This window comes from Phascolarctos cinereus, unplaced genomic scaffold, assembly GCF_003287225.1.
Source record: "Phascolarctos cinereus isolate Bilbo 61053 unplaced genomic scaffold, phaCin_HiC Scaffold_1;HRSCAF=81, whole genome shotgun sequence".
Classification (NCBI taxonomy): Eukaryota; Metazoa; Chordata; class Mammalia; order Diprotodontia; family Phascolarctidae; genus Phascolarctos; species Phascolarctos cinereus.
Window position 1 is genome coordinate 286,579,172 of NW_027555514.1, and position 11,826 is coordinate 286,590,997.

At 49.1% G+C, this 11,826-nt stretch overlaps 1 protein-coding gene across 2 annotated transcripts in view; it reads right to left on the minus strand.

Moving 5' to 3' along the window:
- Positions 1 to 11,051: 11,051 nt before the first annotated feature.
- MPPED1 (metallophosphoesterase domain containing 1) overlaps positions 11,052 to 11,826 on the minus strand; it is a 113,290-nt gene continuing 112,515 nt past the window's right edge. For both annotated transcript variants that reach the window (XM_020982812.2, XM_020982813.2), the window contains one exon: positions 11,052 to 11,430. In XM_020982812.2, coding sequence (XP_020838471.1) covers positions 11,312 to 11,430 — 119 coding nt within the window. In that variant the 3' untranslated portion in view covers positions 11,052 to 11,311. The remainder of the gene's footprint in view (positions 11,431 to 11,826) is intronic.

The following is an 11,826-nucleotide window of genomic DNA, read 5'->3' on the forward strand; positions in this document are numbered from 1 at the left end:
CCATTTCTAAGACCCCCACTCTCATCCCCAACTCCTTTCCTTGGCCCCCATTGCCGTATATACATATATGTGTATATATGTGCATAGACACATACACATATATAAAACATTTATATATCTATAGAAACATTGTATCTCTATAATACATCTATATATAGATTTTATTACATATAGATAGATAAGAGTGTAAATGAATTGGACAAGATTCATTTATTCAGCAAGCATTCATTAAATACCTTCTATGTGCCAGGAATGATAGTTGATGCTAGAGAGACAAACGTAAAAATAGGGTGGTCCTTTCTCCCAAGGATCCTTCATTCTTTCCCAGCTTTACCCTTCCATCTTGGGACTTCTCCACCTTATCCCAGCAGCCTTCTCACCTTGGAAGATCCCTCCACCCCTGTGGTCTCCCCTCCTCTGATTGCCTTCTCACCCTGAAATATACCTCTTTTCTCACTCCTGGGGCCCCTTCCTCCAATGGGTGAGTCTCTCCCTTTCTTGTCGCCAAAGTCCTGGGCACCGTTAGTGGTTCAACGTCACAAACTGATGATGATTTCATCAATGAGAACAACATTCCAGGTGACTGGCAGCTGAAACCTTCCCTAAGTGTTATCGCCCTCCTTAAAACCAGAGTTCCATGAGAACAGGAATGACTGTTCTATTTGTATGCCCAGTACTTAGAACAGTGCTTTGCACTTAGTAAGGCCTTAATAAATGCTTGCCACTCACTCATTCTTTCCTTCCAAAGAGGAAGATGCTTGTTTCCAGAATAATAGCATGGAAGGGTGAGTGGTGCGGGGAGGAGCATAGATGGCTAGGATACATGTGCTGGTGCCTTGGTTCATGGCTGGAGGGGATGAGGCATGGTTTGGCTTTGGCACCATAGAGAGCGCTGAGGTTGAAGGATGACTCTGTCCAATAGGGTGAGTCCCAAACCACAATGGACTAGCTGGGCTTGGGGAGAATCTCTCCTTACTGCCTAGAAGGTTGTTGTCTCTGGACAGATCAGAAGGGCAGCAGCCAGCCAGGTGGCTCTCCTACTCACCTCCAGCACATAACTGTACAAGACTCTCTTGGGCTAATGCCTGCCTTGGTGCTTTTAAGGGTCTGTCTCCTTTCTCCCTTGCACTATGGTATCTGCCTTCCTCTCCTCCCCCAGGAAAAAGTAGAAAGAGAACAAGTAATGCTTTCTCCCAGTGTGATCTGGCAGAAGTCACTTAGCCTCCTTAAGGCCTCAGTTTCCTCACCTATAAAATGGCCTCTGGGATCCCCTCCAGCTCCAGAGCTGTTATCTTAACTGACACCAGGATAAAGAAGATCAAGACATGACAGGAAAAAAAAAATCAAGCTTTCCCCTCAAATCTATTTTCAAAGCACTATGCTTGGTGCAGGGCTAGAATAATAATGGTGAACATATCTATAACTCTTCAAGGTTTACCAAGCATTTTCATATCCTGTCTCATTTGTTCCGTAAGGTAATTGCAATGTTGCCCTGTAAGGCAGGTGGACTTATCATTCCCATTTTACAGAGGAGAATATGGAGGCTGAGAGCCATTAGGTTACTTTCCCAGCGTCACACAGCTAGCTTGTCTGAGGCAAGATTTAAATGTAGGTCTTTGCTAAGGCAAGTGCACCGTCCACACTGCCTTTGAAAGAAAAGACAAAACAAAGATACAAGAAATACACAAAGAAATAAATATACAAAAGATACAACAAATATACAAAGGAAACAAGCCTAGTAATGGTCTTCCAGGATCTCCCCGTCTAGGAGGGAAGATACAATCTGGATACTGCTAAGTTAAAGTAGAGGGTGGAGTTTGAGGGGGACAAAAGGGAGATCCAGACCGCATGGTTTGGGAAGACGTGGTGAGGGAGCTCACTTTCCTCTGGGGGAACCTGGGAAGGCTTCATGGAAGAGGTGGCACCGAAACTGGGCCTTAGGGAAGAAGATTCATTAGGTGGTAGTAAAGAGCTACAGTACTTCAGACGTGGGAGTTGGCTGCATAACTCGCAGTGGCACAAGGGAGTACAGAGGAAGACTGGAAAAGGAGGCTTTAGTATGGAGAGCCTTGAATGCTAGAATAACGAGGTCAGGCTTGATCTCATAGGTAATAGGGAGCATTGGGAGGATTCTGGACAAGCTGGACAATTGGAACATTAGGCAAGGAGTATATCTCGAGGCAGCCATTGGAGGCAGGGAGGAGACTGCGCTAGTCATCCAGGCATGAGGCGATGGGGACTGCGGGAAACAATGTCTCTAAGAGATTTTGCCAGTGCATCCTGATTGAATGAGAGGGTGATGAGGGATGGGGCTGAGACGGTCCTCGGGGTGTTCTGAGGGAGGGGAAACATTGAGGGGACTAGGATGGCTGGCATGACGCTTGGTGCAATGCTCCATTTTTCTGAGACCCAGAAGAATTCACTTACTGTTTTTCAAATTCAGTTTTCCTGGGGGAGGAGGGAAGAATGTCTGACTAGAGGGGCTGCTAAGTTCTGACAGGATTTCCACGCCCCACACTAGGAGCCATCTGGCTTTTCTATCAAATGAATTCAGCCCCCAAATCCTGCCTTATGTTACCAGTCAGGAAGGCAGGACAGTATCGATCTGAGGGACAGAAGGGCATCAGTTGTTGCCAATAATCCTGGCAAGGGTACCAGTCTCTCTTCCCTCTGAGAGGTCCTGTAGCCAACTATTAAAAGCAGTGAGAGCCTAGGCGTCTGGGCTGCTATTTCTAGTCTGGTCTACAGGGCTAAATGCAGACAAGAGGAGAGCAAGGGACATTTTGTGGCATTGAAACATAACCCTGGGGAAACTGGTTCTCTGGGTTACTTTCCCTGGGTACCTATGTTTCTGCTCCCTTGTGTTATGGGTGTTCTTGGGAAGACTCTCACGAGTTGGGCAGCCCCTTCCCGGACTATCATTTCCTGTACATACTCACGTGTACCTGTTCTTTCCACCATTTGCACGGAAGATTCTTGAGGGCAGACACTGCTTCACTTTTATCTTGCATCACAATGTCTTTGATGTAGTAAATGCTTAATAAATGCTTACTGATTAATGGGGCTGTGCTGTGAGCTGCCTGAAGTCTTTGGCACATTATAGATGAAAAGACAAGTGACCACTCTGAGTCATGAGGTCAGGAACAGTTTAATCCTTGGCAACATCTTCTGAGAAGCTTCCCTCTTCTCTTAGGATTTACCTTGATTTCTTGTTCCCTAAATCTCCCTGAGAAACCAATTTCTCCAGATACTTCCTTTGAAAAGCAAGCCACCATTTGCTTCAACTGAAGTATTGTGTGTGTGTGTGTGTATGTGTGTGTGTGTGTGTGTTGGGTGGGGGGAGTGGGGAATTTTTTCTTTGCCTTAGGACTCACACAGCCTTTCCTGGATCCTATTTTGAATTCCCATCTTTTTAATCTTCTGCATTGGAGTAAATGCGAAACTTTCTAATTACCATTTTTAATTTGCATCTTAATTGCCTGTCAGAGTGTGAAAAGACATGGTGGTTAAGGGAAGAACATTTTTCTTAGCTCCGATGGCATGATGTGAGCCAGCAGGAAAAACACCCGACTGCAGAGACGGCTTCGTCATCTAGAACTCTTTTCCTGGCTGCCCCCCGAGAACAAATCACTTTGCCATCCGCGGCAAACATATTTTAACATTTCCCTTATTTGAAAGCACTGTCTCCTGAAAAAGCCAGCTCCCTCCTGGCTGCCAGAGCAACATGGAGGCCCCAGGGACCCCAGAATGTCTAAATCTGATGTGGGCAGAGTGAATAGTGCAGGGTCTCAGGGCACCAGTGGACTCTGGGCTCAGTTCCTCAACTGGAGCTAGGCTTCAGTTCTCTGCCTGGAGCCCTCCTAAGTTCAGGAATTCTGGGAACTGGGAAACTAGCGACTGTGAGTGATGGGCAGGAATAGTGATTCTGTCTCCTGTAACATCTCATGTAGATAGGTGTGTGTTATCATCTCCAACAAGGCTTTTCAGGAAAAAGTTGCAGAGGCAGATATCAGCTCAATACAAGGGGAAAAAAATCACTCTTGAGCAATAAGAGATCTCCAAAGTGGAGGTTTCCTACCACAGTAAAGTTCCTTAGCCCTACAGAATGGCCATGGGCATGACCATCACTCATTTAACTTCTATGGCTCCCTATTACCTCCATGACCAAATCTGGCATTTAGAGCTCTTTATGACCTGGACCCATCCTACTCTCCAGCCTTATGCCACATTCCTCTCCTTTGTGCACTCTGCAGTCCAGCCACATTGACTTTCTTGGGGTTCTTCACACATGACCTTCACCCACCCCCATCTCTGGGCCTTTGTACTGGCTCTCCCCCATACCTGGAATGCCTTCCTTCCTCACCTCTGACTCCTGGCATCTCAGATTTCTTTCAAGATTCAGAACATGCTTGACTTTCTGCAGTAACCCCTTTTTGTAGAAACCTCCCAACCCCCGCTAGTGCCTTCCTCTTAAAGCCTGATTTCCAACCTCTTTGGATATATCTTGTCTCCTCTGCTAGAGTGGAAGCTGTCTGAGGGCAGGGATGTTTCCCTTCTGTCTCTGTATCCCCATCACATGGTGTTTAATAAATACAGGCCTATTAATCCAAAGGTTTCCAAAGCAGCGGCTTCAAGGCCCTGTGCCAGGGACCCTGCTGAAGATTCCTGAGTGGTAACAGCTGGACTCTAGAAAAGCACCCTCCTAACTCTGAGGGTCTGTGATTTGAGGGGGAAATGCCTTGCCCTCAGAGGGCACCCCAGCATGCCAGGGGAAGGAAGAGAGATGAGGATGCACCTTTGAGCCCAAGTTCTGCAGGTCCAGATGGGCAGATCACTTCTCCCTAGAAGCCTCAGTTTCCTCATCTGTAAAAGGGTGCTAATGATAGTTCTATACTGATTTCACAGGGTAGTTATGAAAATCCAACAAGATGAGAGACATGAAAGGCTTTCATAGACCAGAAAGGGTTGTGTGAAAATGAATTAAAGTCACATACACAATCTCTCTCTCTCTGTCTCTCTCTCTCTCTCTCTCTCTCTCTCTCTCTCTCTCTGTCTGTCTCTGTCTCTGTCTCTCTCTTCTCTCTCTCTCTCTCTCTCTCTCTCTCTCTCTCTGTCCTCATACACACACACACACACACACACCACACACACACACACACACACACACACACCCTGTACTGCTGATGGGAAGTCTTCCCTCCTTGAATCTTTCACTTTGTGGAAGGAAGGGATAGGACATCCATCTCAGCTCCTTGTTCTCAGGCCCCTTCCAGCTCTGCCATCCCCTGTTCTAAGGCTCCTTCCAGCTCTGACCTTCCATGTTCTCAGGCCCCTTCCAGCTCTGCCATCCCCTGTTCTCAGGCCCCTCTCACCTCTGACCAATCTTTGATCTTACTGATTGTAAGTTCTTTGTCTAAACCTTGAGTCCTCCACAAGGAGCTCTAGCATGACAGCTTTGCACACCTGGACCCATTCACCTCCTGCCCTAGGCCTTGGGATGGGGGGGGTGGTGACATAGTTGCAGGGGCTCTGTGTCCAGTCCCCTGGTCTTCTGGTCCTGTTCTGGCTTTCTGGTTCTCACAAGTAGCCCTTAGACTGGGCACTCTGACTGAGTCCCCTCTTGGGCCCCAGGCCAATAATTGGGCCCTTTCCATTGCTTGTCATTCGAGGCCTTTCCCAATTTCTGGCATCTGCTCTTTGCCCTCGGTTGTGCGTGCATCTTTTGTTCTGCCAAACTGCGCTGTTAAGTATTCCCGACCTGCCCTTCCATCTCTCACCTCGGTGACTTTGCACGGGCTGTGCCTCATTCCTGAAATGCCCTCCCTCCCTCGACCCCCTTCAGAATCCTGGACTTTTTCCAAGGCTTAGCCCGAGGGCTAGCCTTCCCTATTTCCTCCAGTTCTCCTAAAATCACCTTTTACTAGTCTTTGTGGATATCATGCCCCAGTAGAATGTAAGCTTCCTGAGGGCTTACTTGGCTTTCATCCTTGTGTCCCCACTACTTAGCTTAGGGCTTAGAACTTAGTAGGTGCTTTGTAATCATGTGGATTCCCTTGTTGAATTCCCTCCTTCCTCCCAGGGTGCCTAAGCCTCTGCCCAGGTTTTCTGCCCTGGACCTCTGAGTCTCCAGGGCTGGGTCCTGCCTTGTCCTCAGAGCTCTCTGGGGAGCCTAGATTATCTCCATGGATGAGTCTTTGCTCCCCCTGCCAGACTTCCCTGATTGATGTCCATCAGCTATCTCCCAAGATCCATGATCTGCTTCCCTGCACAGACTCCAACCTGCAGCTGACCACCGAGCTCTCCATCATCCACCCCTAAAAGCTTCTTTCCAGAGTTCCATGCTGGGGCGCTACCTTCCCTGCCCTGCTGGGCCTTCCAGTGTCTTGCCCTCCATTCATGCCCACCCCGTGTCAGGCCTGGGCTGCCACCCATGGAGCATCTTCCCTGACCCTAGCTCTCTAGAAATCCAGGGTCTCTGCCATTCACCAGAAGGGACGCTAGCCAGTCCCTCCTTCCCAACCTTACAAGCCCTCCTGAGGCAAGTGCCCCTGACCTTCCAGAGCTTGTCCCAGAGAGTAGGTGTGACAATGAGGCCAGCTCTGTCTCTCTGGGATTTCAGAGATTTTCACATTTTATTTTACATCTTTGGGAACAGCAGAACTTGGCTGGGAAACCCAGCGACAAGCCAGCCTTCGCTCAGCCACCCTCTGCAATCTTCCCTGGCAGCTGGTGCGGGCTGATGGCATTGCACAGAAATGGATGGGTGCTTCTCGCTTTAGCAAAAAAGAGAAAAGAAAGACAAGAAAGCAAGGGAAGAAGCCAAGAGGAAAAGAGAGATAGAGAGAGACGGGGACGGAGAAGGAAGGAGAGAGGGAGAAGAAAAAAAGACTGACACAGAAAGATAAAGAAAGGGGGAAGGAAGAAAGAGAGAAGAGAGAAAAGGAAGAAAGGGAGCACAGCTGGGGAGTATAATTTTACATGTATTTCAGAGCCAAGCTGAATGTCACAGAAGCAATTTGGGGCGGGTAGATACACTATCTATGGGGACTGTCTGCTTCTTGATTTTTTTTCAGAGTAGAGACAGAGACATACAGTGAGAGAGAGAGGCAGAGAAGGGGGGAAGGGGAGACAGAAAGACAGAGGGGGGCAGAAAAAGGGGGAGGGGAGACAGAGACAGAAAGAAAGACAGAGATGGAGGAGAAACAGAGAAAGAGAAAGGAAAGGGAAGGAGAGACAGAGAGAGAAAGAGGGAAAGAGAGAAAAATAAAGATACGGAATGGAGAGAGGAGAAGAAGAGGGGAGGGGAAGAAAGGATAGATGGAAGGAAGGAAGGAACTGGGGATGTTTAATCTGGCAAATAGAAGCGGGCCTCAGAGAGTACAGAGCTTGCTGTCTTCAAACAGTTGAAAGGCCATGGCATGTTCTGCTCGGTCCTAGAGAAACAAACTAGGAGCAATGTGGGAAAGCCGCAGAGAGGCTGCTGCCTAACTCAGCGTGAGGAAGGATTGCCTGGGAATTGGCGCTGTCCAGCAGCACTCAGGAGGCAGTCACTGGGACTCTTTCAACATCGGCTTATGACAACTTGTCAGGGAGAGGCTGGCTTGGATGGATAGCTCCAGGAGTTTGTGGGGCGGGGAGGCAGGAAGACAGAAAGGATGGAAGGAGAGAAGGAAGAGAGAAGGGAAGGAAGGAAGGAAAAGAGAGAGGGAGGAAGGAGGAAAGGAGGGAGGAGAGGAGGCATGGATCTTGGTTGAAGGAACTAGGGACTTTTGGGACAAAGAAAAGTCAGGAGGGCCATGAGAGCTCTCTTCAAATGTTTAAAGAAGGGACTGGCCTTCTGCTTGGCCCAAGAGGAGTAGACATTCCTGCAAGGAGCAGGCTGCCCAATAGGACAGAGGCTTAAGTGGTGGCTATATGAGCCCTTGGTAGAGGGAATTCCTGTTCAGGTAGGAGGTTAATTAAGTCAACTAGCACTTATTAAGCACCTACTGTGTGCCAGGTATTATGCTAAGCTCTGGGAGGCAAAAACCCACAACCAGACCCTGCTTTCAAGGAACTCACAGTGTATTAGATTAGAAGGCCACTAAGGTCCCTTTTAGCTCTGAGGTCCCATGATTCTTTGAAAGAAGAAAAGAAAGAGGGGAGGGGGAGAGAGAGAAGGAGAGAGAGAGAGAAAGAGAGAGAGAGAGAGAGGAGAGAGAGAGAGAGAGAGAGAGAGAGAGAGAGGAGAGAGAGGAGCCCAGTGAGAGAAGGTAGGGAAAGCAGGAAGGAGAGAGGGAAGGGAGGAAGAAATGAAGGAAGGAAAGGAAGAAGGAAGGGAGGAAAGAAGGGAAGGAGGGCTTATTTTCCCTTGGCTTCAGAGTCACAGAGACAGTGAGGGGATGGCGGATACACTATGGGGGCCATTTGCTCTTTGAAAGATTTTATTTGTCTAACATGCTTGACAAAAAAATTACAGGAACAATCCAGTTCTGCCAGAATGATTAAAGAGCGCTCTCTAATCGTTCATACCTCAAGTCCTTTTAATGAATTTTCCTTTAAAGGAGCAGCTGTGTTCATAACGTTTTCCACATAAAAATACACAATATTTTGAACATACCTTAGGAAAAATGGTTTTGTAAAGAGAGTATTTGATGACTGACATACAAAAACTGCCTCTTGACCCTCACCCCACCCCACCCCCTTACCTGGTCTAATAGTTTTAGTATCTGTAGCACTGAGAGGCTCAATGTAAACATTTCTGGCTTCTTTCCCTTAGAGCCTATTTCCAGGAGTGGGGGCACCTGCTGCCCATGACCTTGTCCTGAGCTAAGGTGAAGTCCCACTCTCAGTGATCCCTTTGTAGTTAATGAAGCCTTGAGTGACACCTGAAAACTATTGGGTCACTAGTTCAGCAGAATGGGCCAATGCCAAGCCCAAGAAAGGAAACCATTGTCCTCTTCCAGGAGAGCTGGGCCAAAGAAGAGGATTCCTGGAGATTCCAGAACCTGAATTTTGGCATAACATGAACCCAAAGCTCACACCAAAAAGAGACCTTTATTTCTTCCCACAACCTTCCTCCATACCAAGGGGAATTTGCTTATCAGCCTGATAGATCACAGTCATAGAATGTGAGCACTGGGAGGGGCCTTAAAACAGGGAGGGTCAGTGATGGGAGGGGCCTGAGAACAGGGGATGTCAGAGCTGGGAGGGGCCTTAGAACAGGGAATGTCAAAGCTGGGAGGGGCTTTAGAAAAAAAATATGAATATCAGAGCTAGGAGGGGCCTTGGAACAAATGAATTCTAGAGTTCGGAGGGATCTTAGAACATGGAATGTTAAAGGTAGAGGGGCCATACAACATAGAACATAAACTATTAGGGCAGTATCTAAGAATCTAGAATACCAAAGCATGAAAAGCCTTTAGAACATGGACTATTGGACAAGAGAAGGTGCCTTGGCACGTAAATCGTCAGAACATCGCATTTGAAAGTGGCAGAGACTCTCAGCATCTTGTCCAACTTCCTCATTCATCAGAGAGGGAAGCTGAGACCCCATGGGGAAGTTAGTTGTTCCTGGTAATGCAGGAAACAACCAGGGTCTTACTCTGGTCTTTAGATTCCCTGGCAATGCCCCCTCAGCTGGTTGACATCCAGTCAAGGTTCTAACCTAAAGGATACTATTGTGGGGTTCCAAATCTGAATGGTAAAGAGGAAATGGAATGAAGGAAGCATGTCCTGTCCAAGGACAGTGCAGGAGGCAGGAGACCCATTTCGCTGAGGCTTCTGGGAATGTACGCCGTGGTGCATGTGTATCGGTGGGCTGGGTTTTAAGCCTTTCTGATTGCCCGTGAACACTTCCAGACTCAGCTCCCAAGCTGTCTGTTTCTGCAAGCAGACACACAGTATGGACACCCACATGGCAAATTTCCCCAAATAAAACTGTTTTCACCCTGACTTGGAGGAACACACTCTGGCCTGGACATGGGCGAGTGCCCCCCTCCCGTGTCCTGGAGCTGCTGAAGAGAGGGCACGGGCCCCTGGAGCAGGAGGCTCTGGCTGTGGGGACCTGTACCTCCATAGCTCAGCCCAGATGGAGTGGTGGTGGCCCCCTGGGGGACAGCTCCTCCTTCAATGTTTGAACACTCTTCGGGAATGGCACGGGCTCGCTCTAATATTTTCATAACAGTTACAGATTACAGCTTTGCAGAAAAATGGCCCCAGCTCTGAGGGGAAGAAAATAAAGGGCCAAGCAGTTGTTTCTGGCAAGCTGGGGAGGAGACTTCCAAGGCTGCACGCAGAGAGCCTCACGAGGTCCCCCCATCCACAGGATCAGGGCACGCCAGACCTGGAAGGGACTCGGGGCTTGTCCGGCTCAATCCCCAAATCCCCTTTCTGAATAAGGAAGCACAGGAAGAGAGAGAGGGACCTGCCGAGGTCACACAGTCCTTAAGGGGCTCCCCTGGAACTAGAACCCAGACCACCCACTGCCAGTGCAAGGCCAAAGAGCCCACACTGTAGCAGTCAGGCCATCCTCCCCTGGGAAGGGCAGTGGGTGCAGGAGTGAGGATAATATTAGAGATTCAGAGCTGGAAGGGATTCATTGAATCCACCACCTTCAGTCATCACAGACCTAGTGACTTGCCCAGGGTCATGCAGTCAGTGTCCGAGGCAGGATTTGAACCCAGGTCTTTCTGAATACAATCTAAGTGCTCAGCCCACTATAGCAGTCTTCCTTCCCTTGCGTTGGCTTCCCCTCATTGGACCTCCCTCCCGTCCCACCGTTTACCCCTTTCTAATGCATTTCTCCCTCAGTGTTGTAGATCAGAGTCATCTATCCCCCTACTAGACTGTGACCTCCCTGAAGGCAGGGGCCCACGTTGGCTAAAACTATTCTGCCTCCCCTAGACCCCAATCAGGGAGCTCCCCAGAGCAGCCACGAATGAAGGTCCGTCCATTGTTAGACAGCGACATCCTAGCTTAGTCTCCTCTGGCTGGGTGCCCAAGAGGTCCCTGAAATTGTGTGTCGATGGAGGCCCTATAATTGTTTAAAAACGAGACATGGAAACAGTACGTGGCGTCATGAGGCGGTGTCCTTTAACAGATTAAATAGAACATACACGCAGAACGGCCTTCCAGCTGCCTGTGGGCCTAGACCCAGGGGTGAGTGGCTCCCTCCAGGGCCCAAGCCCCCTCCCCCAGATGGGATGATGTAGAAGAAAAACAGATGTGGCAGGGGCGCACTCCTGGGGAGAGCCAGGCTCTGCCATCTTTAGCCAGGCACAGACAGTTGCTGACGGGGGGTGGGGGAAGATGAGCCGGGGCCCCGGAGCGATCAGGAGTTTCGGGGGGTGGGCAAATCGATGACTATGGGAGGGTTAACAGGCTGGTAGTTCACAGTGCACACTGACGCGTTCACGTATGTAGTCGTCCCATCTGCCATGACGCCGTACCCTAGGGCAGAAAGAAGCGCATACCTGTTAAACACTCTTCAGATGGAAGATGGGAGAGGCACTGAGTGACATTTCAGCGCTGTGGAAATCAAATCCAGGCCGGTGCCTACTGTGTTCCTGACACTTTGTTCCTGGTGCTAGGCCGGGTATGGGGGTGTCAGAAAGACTCCCCAGCATTCAAATCCTGCCTCACACACTCACTGGCTGTGTGACCCTGGGCAAGTCACTTAACCCTGGTCTGCCTCAGTTTCTTCATCTGTAAAATGGCAGTAACAACAACCGTGTTCCCCACAGGGTCATCCGTGTCTGTACCTCATCCTGTGTCACGCTACCAACCTCCCAGACATCAAACGAGGGCCACGAGGGACCATAATCACAGTCTGGAAGGGCCCCTGCA